At 34.1% G+C, this 11,351-nt stretch overlaps 2 protein-coding genes across 3 annotated transcripts; one reads left to right on the forward strand and one right to left on the reverse strand.

Annotated features, from left to right (window-relative positions):
- Positions 1–4,937: 4,937 nt before the first annotated feature.
- Positions 4,938–8,388, forward strand: LOC140991034 (uncharacterized). 2 transcript variants are annotated; one of them, XM_073460938.1, is made up of 9 exons: positions 4,938–5,112; positions 5,561–5,675; positions 6,550–6,586; positions 6,714–6,783; positions 6,877–6,981; positions 7,234–7,384; positions 7,571–7,653; positions 7,901–7,994; positions 8,074–8,388. In XM_073460938.1, exons 1-9 carry the CDS (start codon positions 4,953–4,955, stop codon positions 8,144–8,146), a joined length of 888 nt encoding a protein of 295 aa, XP_073317039.1. In that variant the 5' UTR covers positions 4,938–4,952; the 3' UTR covers positions 8,147–8,388. The 2 variants fall into 2 exon arrangements, with proteins under 2 accessions (XP_073317039.1, XP_073317038.1); XM_073460937.1 differs by lacking the exon at positions 4,938–5,112 and adding an exon at positions 5,130–5,319.
- A 709-nt stretch (positions 8,389–9,097) lies between these two features.
- Positions 9,098–10,088, reverse strand: LOC140991026 (uncharacterized). Its single transcript, XM_073460930.1, has 2 exons — positions 9,998–10,088; positions 9,098–9,753 (listed from the first exon to the last, which is right to left on the reverse strand). Exons 1-2 carry the CDS (start codon positions 10,052–10,054, stop codon positions 9,295–9,297), a joined length of 516 nt encoding a protein of 171 aa, XP_073317031.1. The 5' UTR covers positions 10,055–10,088; the 3' UTR covers positions 9,098–9,294.
- Positions 10,089–11,351: the final 1,263 nt, after the last annotated feature.

An 11,351-nucleotide genomic window follows, 5' to 3' on the forward strand; every position in this document is an offset into this window, starting at 1 on the left:
ATTCCTACCAAAGCTCGTCCTTGTCAAATGAATTCTGAATATTTAAAATTATGTAAGAAAGAAATTCATTCTTTATTAGAAAAAGGTTTAATAACACCTTCTCAATCTCCTTGGTCTTGTACTGCATTTTATGTTAATAAACACTCTGAGCGGGAAAGAGGTGTTCCTAGATTAGTCATTAACTATAAACCCCTTAATAAGGTTTTAAAATGGATTAGGCATCCTATTCCTAATAAAAAAGATTTATTATATAGACTAGTTAATGCAATCATATTTTCTAAATTTGATTTAAAATCAGGATTTTGGCAGATTCAAGTTAAAGAATCTGATAGATATAAAACTGCTTTTAATGTTCCAATAGGACATTATGAATGGACAGTAATGCCATTTGGACTTAAAAATGCTCCTTCAGAATTTCAACAAATTATGAATGATATTTTTTATCAATATAGCAATTTTATAATTGTTTATATTGATGATATTTTAATATTCTCTAATGATATTGAATCTCATTTTAAACATTTAGAAATGTTTAAAAATATAGTTATACAAAATGGTTTTGTTATTTCAAAATCTAAAATAATTTTATTTCAAACTAATATTAGATTTTTAGGACATATGATTGAAAAAGGAAAAATTATTCCTATCCAAAGAAGTATTGAGTTTGGATCAAAATTTCCTGATATTATAACTGATAAAACTCAGTTACAAAGATTTTTAGGAAGTTTAAATTATATTTCTCCTTACATTCAAAATCTTACTAAAGATTCTGCTATCTTATATGAGAGACTTAAGAAAAATCCTTTACCCTGGACAGATAATCATACTAAGGCTGTTCAGATTATAAAAGAAAAGGTTAAAAATCTTCCTTGTCTTATGCTTGCTAATCCCCAATGGGATAAAATTGTAGAAACAGATGCTTCTGATATAGGTTTTGGCGGAATTTTAAAACAAAAAGATCCCCAAACTAAACAGGAATATCTGATACGTTTTTATTCTGGGAAATGGAATAATGCCCAGAAAAATTATTCAACAGTAGCAAAAGAAATTTTAGCTATTGTAAGATGTATTTTAAAATTCCAAGATGATTTATATAATCAAAAGTTTATTATAAAAACTGATTGCAAATCAGCAAAATTTATGTTTAATAAAGATTTTAAACATGATGTGACTAAACAAATGTTTGCAAGATGGCAAGCTCATTTAGCTCCTTTTGATTTTGAAATTATTTACAAAAAAGTTGAATATAATCACCTACCTGATTTTCTAACTCGTGAATATTTATCTTAATGTCTTTCTTTACAGATATGTATTCTCGAGGTAGAGGAGAGTCCTCTTATAGAGGGCGAGGTGGTAGGAGAAAACCCCCTAATATCATTGCACAACATGGAAAGCAGAGGCTAATAACCCAGAACTTATCTAGTTCATCAGCCAGTAATACTGAGCCAAATACAGAGTTATACAATGAGTTTCAAGAATTCTTGAAACAAAAACAGAAAAGTAATACTGATTCTCAAGCTTCAGCATCATATGCTAAAATCATTACAGATGATGACAATGATTCAGCTCTTTATACAGAGACAAAACATAGAGAATTAATTCTTCTTATAGAAGAAAAAGATACCCAATGGGAAAAAACTCCATGGACTATCATGGAAAGATACTTAACCAATACATCATATNATTTTTGAAAATATGCGAAAATGTTTTCCATTATCCAATTCCTAATTGGTTTTTTATTTGGTGGAAAATATTGGTCCATCAGCAAAAATTTTGCCTGAGGTTTTTATAAAACCAATGAATACTTGGTTAAATGTTTCTCCAAGAATTAAAAAATCATTTGCTGAGCATTGGATTGACGGAAAGACTTTATGTCTGTTCTTTATGGAATTTGGAATTCCATGGATCTGGAAATGATAACCAGAGTGTGGTTATACTGATGAAGGTATTCCCTGCCTATGGAGAGTCAGCTCTACCAAATTTTGGGACAAATTATTACGTGAAGATCCAGAAACTGGAAAAATCTATGGCCATGATATTCTTATACAAATGGAGGAAAAAATCTCTTCCTATCAGAAAGATCTACTGCATCAACAAGAAAAAGAAAAAGATGCAATGAGTCCATTTAAAATCTTGACTCAAAAATATTCAGAAATTTACTCCAAAGAGAAAATGGTAGAAATCTACATTGAAGAGATGAAGAAAGATCTCTACAAGAATATTGGATGTTCAGATTCAAAATCGGATAAATCTATGGCTTCTGAATCAAGTGAAAATCAATTTATTCATCTAATGCAAATGCAGGATGCTCAAGATCCAGAGGATGATATTCCTCAATTTTCGCAGATCAATGATATTTTTGAAAATCTCAAAAATTCATTAAAAGACAATATTAAAGATGATTAGGATATTCATCTTTAATCCTCATGTTGCATTATCAACCAGTGGATGGTGAAATATCACATCAAAGATGGAATCTCAGACGTGCCATGAAATCATGACAAAAGTGGGTGGTCTATCGCTTTTACTTTTTGACTTTTGTAACCATGTTACTATTTGCTTTAATAAAGCATTTACTGTTTATATTTTTAGTTGGAATCCGGGGTTTCATGTCCGGCACTTCCATCTATTTATAGGACCATTCTGTGTTCTTAGAAGGATACGGTCGAGTTTGCTCCCCTCTATTCCTCTCTTGTAAACAACCCTTCTTAATAAAAGCTTCAACCTTTTGTATAAAAGTTTCTTCTGGTTACAATTCTGTAAGTTTACTGTTTTTATTTTCTGTTTTTATTTACAGTATTTAATATTTATATTTCATATATTAGCCTGAATGACAGGCTAAAACATTTGTGTTAAATCATCCCATGACTAAACCATGATCTTTATTTATTTGTAACTTGGAATTAAATTGAAATGATAAAAGATTTTATTTAAATTTTGGAATTCGATGTAATATAAATGTTAATGGTTGAACATAAGGTTGGAAGACGAACCAGGAAATAGTAAACACAAGGTTTGAGTTTAACCAGGAGGCATAAATTCATGTTGTAGCCCTTTAGCCTGTTTAGCCGAGAAATGGTGTTTAAGGCGTTCATGGGTGATTTTTATGAATTTATGTTTCTGAGGTGGCCCTCAGTAAATCCTCTGTTGTTTAATTTCTCTGGTATATCTTTTGTAATGCCTTTTATGTTTTGTAAAATTGTCATAGCTAAACCTTATATTCATTCTTATTCTGGAAATTAAATACCTCCTTTTATTAGTTCAGAAAGTCGAATATGGTATATAGGCTGGAAACCAATAACCTCCATATATATATATATATATATATATATATGTCCATGTGCATGATAATTCTGCATAGGATGAAAAAGTGTGAGTGACTCGGTTTGCACAAACAAACCATGTACGTCTATGCATGCACAATACTTTGAAAAATAATTCCTAAAGACTCGAACAAACTAGTGGACACATTCTTTGAATTCCACAGATAATAAATGAAATGATATTGAAAACAGCTCAGCCAACAGGCAAAGAGACACACCAGAAGGTATTGCCCAGTTCTACTGACAAGATGTGTCATGTAATAAAAGCCTTCATTGAAATAAATTTTCTAAAAATTTATATTTTTGATCCCATTTATATGTTAAGTCTGTCACTTAAATGGAAACAGTTAAATTTTTTAATTGTAATGTTTTTAACATTAATTTATCCATATAAGTATATTAAATACTATCAGTGGACTAAATTTATGCAAACAAGAAAATCTTAGAAAACAAGAAAGTGTAAAAAATATAAAGTTAACATACTTTTCTTAATATATATTTCCAAGTTTTCAACCCAACTATGAATTCTATGCAGCCTTGGTATCATGTTCTTTACTGTGTTCATAGCGCGGCCCTATATATGCTGAACGCTTCTTGATGGATATTTCATGGGCGTCGTAAGATGTTATTCTTGTATTTAATGCAACATGTTTCTCGACCGCAAGCATTTAATGCAGCACGTTTCTCGAGATCGATTGATGTGTTATTCTCAAAATATTAAATGCATTATGTTTCTAGAGATTAGCTAATGTCACATTAACAAGATGTTCACGTTAACATCTCGCAAGCATTTAATGCAACACGTTTCTTAAGATAGGCTATGTGAAATTCACAAGATGTTCATTTGAATATCTTGTAGCGTCCTTAGCAAGATGCGCCCAACACATCATACCTCTCGCTCTATATATACATATATATAAAGCCATACCCTCATTAACTAATAATTTTAAAAATAAAATTATTTATTTAGAAAACTGTATATGAACGCAAAATGTGTTAACACTAAGTATGTATTATATGCATGGAATGGTGATGATAAATTAGACAGTTTGAAATTCACAGTGGAGATAATGCCATAATGGGTATCCATCAGTCACAAGGAATACATAAACAAATGATTGAAATAAAGATTTAAATGATTTTCTTCCAACAAATTGAATTATTCCATATAGTTTTCAGAAATATTCTTGAAATTGTAAGTATGTGGGATGCTTATTTAATTGCCACTGCCCAAGAAAGCATAGATTCTCTTTTGTATGCTGTATATTTAGTTCAGCCCCTCCAACCTCAACGGCTCAGGAAGATTATGGCACGAAAATGCTTGTCAACTTATGGTCCACAAGTTCGGTGAATGTGACAGTACTATTTCCAACTTTGCTTTATAAAATAAAAATCATTCTCTCCATCATATTACAACATTTATGGTCCGATTCGGACCATATCGAAATGTATTGGACAAGGTAAAAAATTGGATGTAATCGATTTTACGGGTGGATGTTACAATTTGGACGAAGGTAGATTGAATAAAAGTAGTTATTAATATCCTGTTGTACTGAACTGAGTCATCTTGCAGGGCCACGTCAAGGTGACAGTAGCCCTTCAACCTGGACGATTCATGGGGTTGAATGAATGAATTACAACTCTATTTATAATTTAATAGGCTATATACTTTTTACTGGTTTTGATTCTCCCTTCGCGGATGAAAAGATTGGCTGCTTTGTTCCCTTTCTTTACTTTTCCTTTTCATGGATGCCCCCATTTCTCTCTCTCTCTCTCTCTTTATTTTTGAGTTCCTAGCTTAGGTAAGGTGCAGCTGTTTTATTCCATTTTCATCTAACCCATTCGAGTATAAATACAGCAAGTCTCTGTTGCTGTTCCTTGCATTGCACATAAGTTTGTAGTTTCATTTCACTACACATTGTTAAGCCTCTTGGGAATTTCTTGGTTCATCTCTTGTTGGCCAGAATGAGCTATCCAAATTCGTCAGTGTGCTCCGGTAAGCATCAAGATTCCATCTTTCTTGAATTTTTGCTTGAATGTCTGTGTCATTTGACATTGAAGGGTTGTGGCAAAAAAATTACCTTTAAGTGAGTGAAGTCACTCACTCATCACATTTTGAGAATGGAAAACTTTTGCTAGTACAATTGTACAAACCTATCCCACACCCCAAATTTGCCGAGTAAATTTCTTGAACTTGATCGTGTAGAAAAGCTGAATTCTTATACAATAATTCTCAGGAAGCAGAACAGCAAGAAAAACATTTGAATTCGGGAGGACGTATGTGGTTAGGCCTAAAGGGAAACACCAAGCTACAATAATTTGGCTGCATGGTCTTGGTGACAATGGCTCCAGGTAAAATCTCTTTTCCTCGATGCTTTTCCTGATCGTCAAGGGCGGTATAGTCATTTCAACTGAATCAAATTGAGATAATAGAACTACCCTTTTAATCATTTTCTTTTCTGCTATGAAGAACTAGTGAACTCAATGCAGTTCTAAAATATCTCAACTTTATCAACTAGACGAACTTTATATAATTTTTTTTCTACCAAGGAAAATGCTTGCTAGTCTAATCAAATTATCTTGGAAACAGAAAGTTGAGGCCTATATTGTTCTATCATTATTCTAAGATGCTAAAGAATAGACAACCTTAAATTAGTATGGGGTAATGTGTCCATACTATGAGGTAAGATTCCACCGGTAATGCAAGGATAAAACAAGAAAAAAGGGTGGATCGCTCCACTCAACTGATTTTTTTTTTTAAATTTTCAATAAATAAGTGACATCTCAGAACTTAAACTAGATTTCAATTTTTTCTATTCTTTGAATTTGTGTAATATTATGGCACATATGCTTCATTCGTTGTATGTTTCTATGGGACCACCACCACTTGGCTTTCAAAGTTTTACCTCACTTTACAAGCAGAAGAAACGATTTTTGTTGAGAATATTCAAAAAATTTGGAATTACGCAAGTTTCTTGTTATTTTTTTAACATGCTTATCTTTTTCCAACCATAGCAAATTCAACTTCATCTCTACTACTTGTTATTCTTACCTCTTTCTCAGTTAAATTTAACTAGTGACTGTGAAAAGTATCTTTTATCAACGGTTAGATATTACCTATTTCAAAAGATAATGCAAATGCTAAAAGTATATGCAGATTTAAGATAGACGTGTTAAGCAATATTAGAATAATATAAGTGATCTTCTTCAACATTTGTTTCCGCAGTTGGTCGCAACAATTGGAGAATCTTCCTCTCCCGAATGTAAGCGTTAGTTTCTCGAAATATTCGAACATTCTGTTGTGCATGAAGGTGTCTACTACATTTTGCTGCGACTGAATCGAAACCATTTTTCAAGAGTTCAATGCATTGTTTAAACTTTATGATTCAGATAAAATGGATATGCCCTACTGCCCCGACTCGCCCTGTGGCTATACTTGGAGGATTTCCTTGTACTGCATGTAAGCTAAATCAGTAATGAGATATTCGAGTTCGGCTTAATGGATACATTTATTTAAAAAGTGACTTCTATCAAGTTCGTTCGTATGTGTCAGGGTTTGATGTGGGAGAGCTTTCTGAAGATGGTCCAGATGATTTTGAAGGTTTAGACGCTTCAACAGCACATATTGCTAACTTGTTGTCTACAGAGCCTGCTGACAGTAAATTTCTTTAATTTTCAAATCCTTATTCTACATTTTAGCACATAGGACTTGTTTTTTGATGGAGAAATAACTGACGTGAGCAGTACCAACTCAAATTGTATCAGTGCCTGAATTGCATGTACTCATACAGACACCACATTTATCATTTCGTTTATGTGCTTAGATCATACAATTCGATAGGCTTATCATAGTCTTCAAAACATGGAATTGGATGCGCTTATGGTAATCCTGGTTTACGGTGTATTGCAGTTAAACTTGGCATTGGGGGCTTTAGTATGGGTGCTGCAACTGCTCTCTATTCTGCTACTTGTTTCGCTCAGGGAAAATATGGAAATGGCAGCCCATACCCGGTTAACCTGAGGGCTATTGTTGGTCTGAGCGGTTGGCTTCCCTGTTTTAGGTTGGGGTTTCTACTCTGCTTCTCCTCAACCATATAAATTTTAAAATCTTGGATCGGATATATAACCAAAGCACATTCACCGTTATCACATATCACACTAAGTTCAAAAAGTAGGACAAATACCCGAATCTCTGTTTCTTCTTAGCTTCGTTCGTGATCAAAATCTTGGGTCATTCGTTGTTGCAGGAGTGTGAGACACAAGATTGAGGGGTCCCATGAGGCTGGAAGACGTGCTTCATATCTGCCAATATTGCTCTCCCATGGACTTTGTATGTCTTGCTTTTCGTTAAAAGCATTTAACATTTCATAACATTTGTTAGATCCCATGCCAAACATGGCCAATCTTTCCCAATATCTTACACATTTTGCACATTATCTTGTGTATGATGTTGCGTCGGTGTATGTATGCCTTATACAGCAACCTGTATGGCATAACAATCGAATCACATAGTTTTGTTGTGTATCAACAGATAATCTTACAAATTAGCACATTAACTTCGTTGGATTCTTGGACAGATGATGAAGTGGTTCCTTACAAATATGGGGAGAGGTCCTATCATACATTAAGCCAAGCTGGATTTCGAAATCTAGAATTTAAATCTTATGACGGGTATGTAAAACTTTCTTCTTCTCACTCATATTCAGTTATCTTAGCAACAACTTACCATTTTAGTTTTATCGCTGTTTAGGATCGGTCATTATACCGTGCCTAAGGAGATGGATGAGGTCAGCAATTGGTTACATACGAGGTTGGGACTTTAGGATTCAAACTGCGAACATGGCACAAGAAAAGTTGATGAGAAGCAATAAACAAGGGACAGACAAATTGGCTTGCAGAGTGATAGAAGTTGATATCAATCCATTACAGTTTTGACTCTTTAAATAAAGTTTTTGAGTTGTTGATCTTTATTTCATCCTGTATACCACTAACATATGATTTGGTTGGCTATTTTGTTGGTGATAGTGGGTTGTTTCTGTAATCAATCTATATGGTTTTCGTCATATTTTAATGGATGTATATGTATACCTTCTTTCTTTCCTAACATGTAGACACAACATTTTCTGCAGCATATAAAAGCAACACGCACTGAAAAATGGGAGAGTAATAGTAGGACAACTGCTAAGCAACCATAAATGATATGACTAAACTGGGAAAAGAGTTCCAAACCAATGTCCAACAATATCTAACAGAGTTCGACCTAAGTTCAAACATATCTTATGTTAACGAATCTACATTGGCATATATCAAACTTCGTCATCTGTACGTGTTATTCGGAAGATGAACACGTAAAATATTACGACTGAAACATTGAATTAAGTCGAACATGTTGAAGCTATGGTATGCAAGAATTTATTTGTGCAAGCCTTGGAAGGAATAATAATAGAAAACGTGTGGCTCGGATTCATGCCAAGAAAGCATGCAATGCCTTCAATACTGTCTAGCAACCACCATTAGTGCTTTGTACTACTTAACACTAAAAACTTCAAAAAAACTATACATGCATGCAAATAAATAATTGCAAAATTAATCCCCAAATAACAAACTCATAGCAGCTTCAATAAGTTGGGATATCGAAACTGGGAACACTTGAACCACTGACCATGAGAATAAAGCAGTGTACAATAGTTCGAAATTCGGGAGGAAACAAACGGCCCTAAAGTATAGTTTGCTCCCAATATTTAAAGCATTCACGGTATATAAAAGTAAATGTTATAAAAAGTAAAACATATTATAACTGAACGAAAACCAAATTATACAGACGCAAAAGAAACTATGCCCTCGAAATTGGAAAACAATTAAAAGGGAGAAAGCTTCCTCTCAAATAAAAAATATATATCCAAATGAAACGACTGAACAATGCAAGAAAGCGACAATAAATGTAACAACAATGTCCATATCAATAACCAAACTACTCCTTCTGTGCAGCATCGCGGTTCAAGCCTAACGTATTTTTCACCGCATTCGTCGTCCCCTTCGCCATCTCCTTCACCTGATCACCGGTGTTTTGGAGAAATCCACCGGTTTTCTCCTTGCCAGCTTCGGCTGTTTCCTTCCCGGATTCCGCCGCTCCAGAAGCATTATCCTTGGTGGCATGAGTTGCCCCGCAGGTCTTCTCCTTGGCAGCACCAGTAGTTTCTGCAGTCTTCTCCTTGGTGGCCTGGCCTGCGCCGACAACCTTGTCCTTGGCGGCCTGAGAAGTTTCCCACGTCTTGTCCTTGGTTGCTTGACCTGCACCAAAAACCTTGTCCTTGGCTGCTTGAGCCGTTTCGGTAACCTTCTCTTTGGCAGCGGTGAAGAAGTTTCCAGTGTTCTCTTTGGATCCATTAGTCTTGTCCTTCACAGTGTCGACTCCATGTCCAATCTTCTCCTGTAACATACATTCACATGTTGAAGCTTACTATAACCTGAAACTTGTAACTCTAAACGTACGTCGCAAGCCAAATAGGTTTAAAACTAGTAAATAAACAACCATGAATAATTATTACACCAAACTATATATCATATTCCTTGCATTGTCAATTCTTGACCGGATAAAACTCAAATAATCAAGCTAAAAATACACAAAACGTTCGTAGATAAGAATTAGATTCCGAGTTTTAGATTATCAGAACCTGAGCTTGGCCCTTGGCTTCACCAGCGTTGTAGTTGATCTGATCGTGGGATGCCATGTTCGTCTTTCGGGGAAGAAATTAAAGATTTTTCAGCAACTTTTTGGATGGTCTCGTAGGTGATTGGCGATGGGTTAATATAGAGTTTGGGGGGATGTTGGGGGGCATGCCAAGTGTACGATTCTCTTAGGACGCGTGTAGGGGTTACGTGCCATGTAGCATTAGGCTAGTTAAATTTTTTTATTTTATTTTCTGAGTTTCGATAGGTTAATTTTTGTTTGTATAGGGCCACGTATACATCTCGTAATTAATTAAATTGAACCCTTTATTGTATTTTATTATTTAAATTTTTTGTGAGATTCTTGTGGATGATGCTTAGCTGTATATCTTCCGATATTAAGTACTAAAATAATTAATTAATACATTTTATATCAATTGTTTCTTTTTTTTACGGTCAAGAAAGTCATGCATGAAAGCGTTTTTTTCTTCTTCTCAAGACCATGAAACTTATAATCGTTAGTTTTTTATAAATTTTTTGGGCTAACATATTAATTTGCAAATAACGTTAATAAAATAAATCACACCGTGCAAATAAATCTTTTATAATTAAGTATTGCCCACCTACTTTAAAGGTTTACATATTTAGGACTTTAAAACTTTGTGATTAATTTAGGTAATTGATTAATGTTAGAACGTTTTTTTTATTATTATATAATGTATTTTAAATTAAAAAAAAACCAAATGGTATCAACTAATGCCATGTGGTATAGTTGTGCATCCGTAGCATATATGTGAGAACCCGAAATTTTCGAATACAATCAAAGGGATAAGACAAATTCATTATGCATGAAATGTCCCTTGATATACCAAAGTGACTCTTGGTGTGCAAGGATGAATTTATTATGAAAGAGATGACCCTTGATAGACCAAAGTGACTCTTGATGTGCATGGATGAATGAATGAACACAATTAATACTTGCTTGGAATGCAAGGGGTTGGCCATGAGGAAGTTCAAAGGGCAAAATCTCACCTATAAATAAACCATTGTATGTTGAAGAGACCACACCTAAAATCATCACAAAAATTCATCCCTCTCCTCTACTCTCCATTTTGACGTCTAAGGCAAGAAGAAAAAGGGGGAAGGCTTCGTGCAGTCCGAGTGATCAGAAGATACGTCGAAATGCTGCTGGATTTTCTTCATAAATCTAGGCAAAATACTGCAAGGTTTCGGTCACCGTCTGACCGAAATTCAACGGGAGTTGTACTTCAGGACTTGGCAATTTCGAAAACTACACCTTCGAATTCGGTAAGTAGGTTTTTGCTATGTATTTCTTTCTAATTTAAAATTTGTATAAGT

Source organism: Primulina huaijiensis, chromosome 13, assembly GCF_012295235.1.
Source record: "Primulina huaijiensis isolate GDHJ02 chromosome 13, ASM1229523v2, whole genome shotgun sequence".
NCBI lineage: Eukaryota > Viridiplantae > Streptophyta > Magnoliopsida > Lamiales > Gesneriaceae > Primulina > Primulina huaijiensis.

What these genes read in the sequence shown, in the direction of transcription:
- LOC140991026 (XM_073460930.1), bottom strand. Translation starts at nt 10,054, where the DNA reads ATGGCATCCCACGATCAGATCAACTACAACGCTGGTGAAGCCAAGGGC. An exon ending in AAGCCAAGGGCCAAGCTCAG is followed by an intron (nt 9,754 to 9,997) that starts GTTCTGATAATC and finishes TGTATGTTACAG; the next exon opens with GAGAAGATTGGACATGGAGT.
- LOC140991034 (XM_073460938.1), top strand. Translation starts at nt 4,953, where the DNA reads ATGAATTACAACTCTATTTATAATTTAATAGGCTATATACTTTTTACT. An exon ending in CTTGGTGACAATGGCTCCAG is followed by an intron (nt 5,676 to 6,549) that starts GTAAAATCTCTT and finishes TTGTTTCCGCAG; the next exon opens with TTGGTCGCAACAATTGGAGA. An exon ending in GTCTACAGAGCCTGCTGACA is followed by an intron (nt 6,982 to 7,233) that starts GTAAATTTCTTT and finishes GGTGTATTGCAG; the next exon opens with TTAAACTTGGCATTGGGGGC.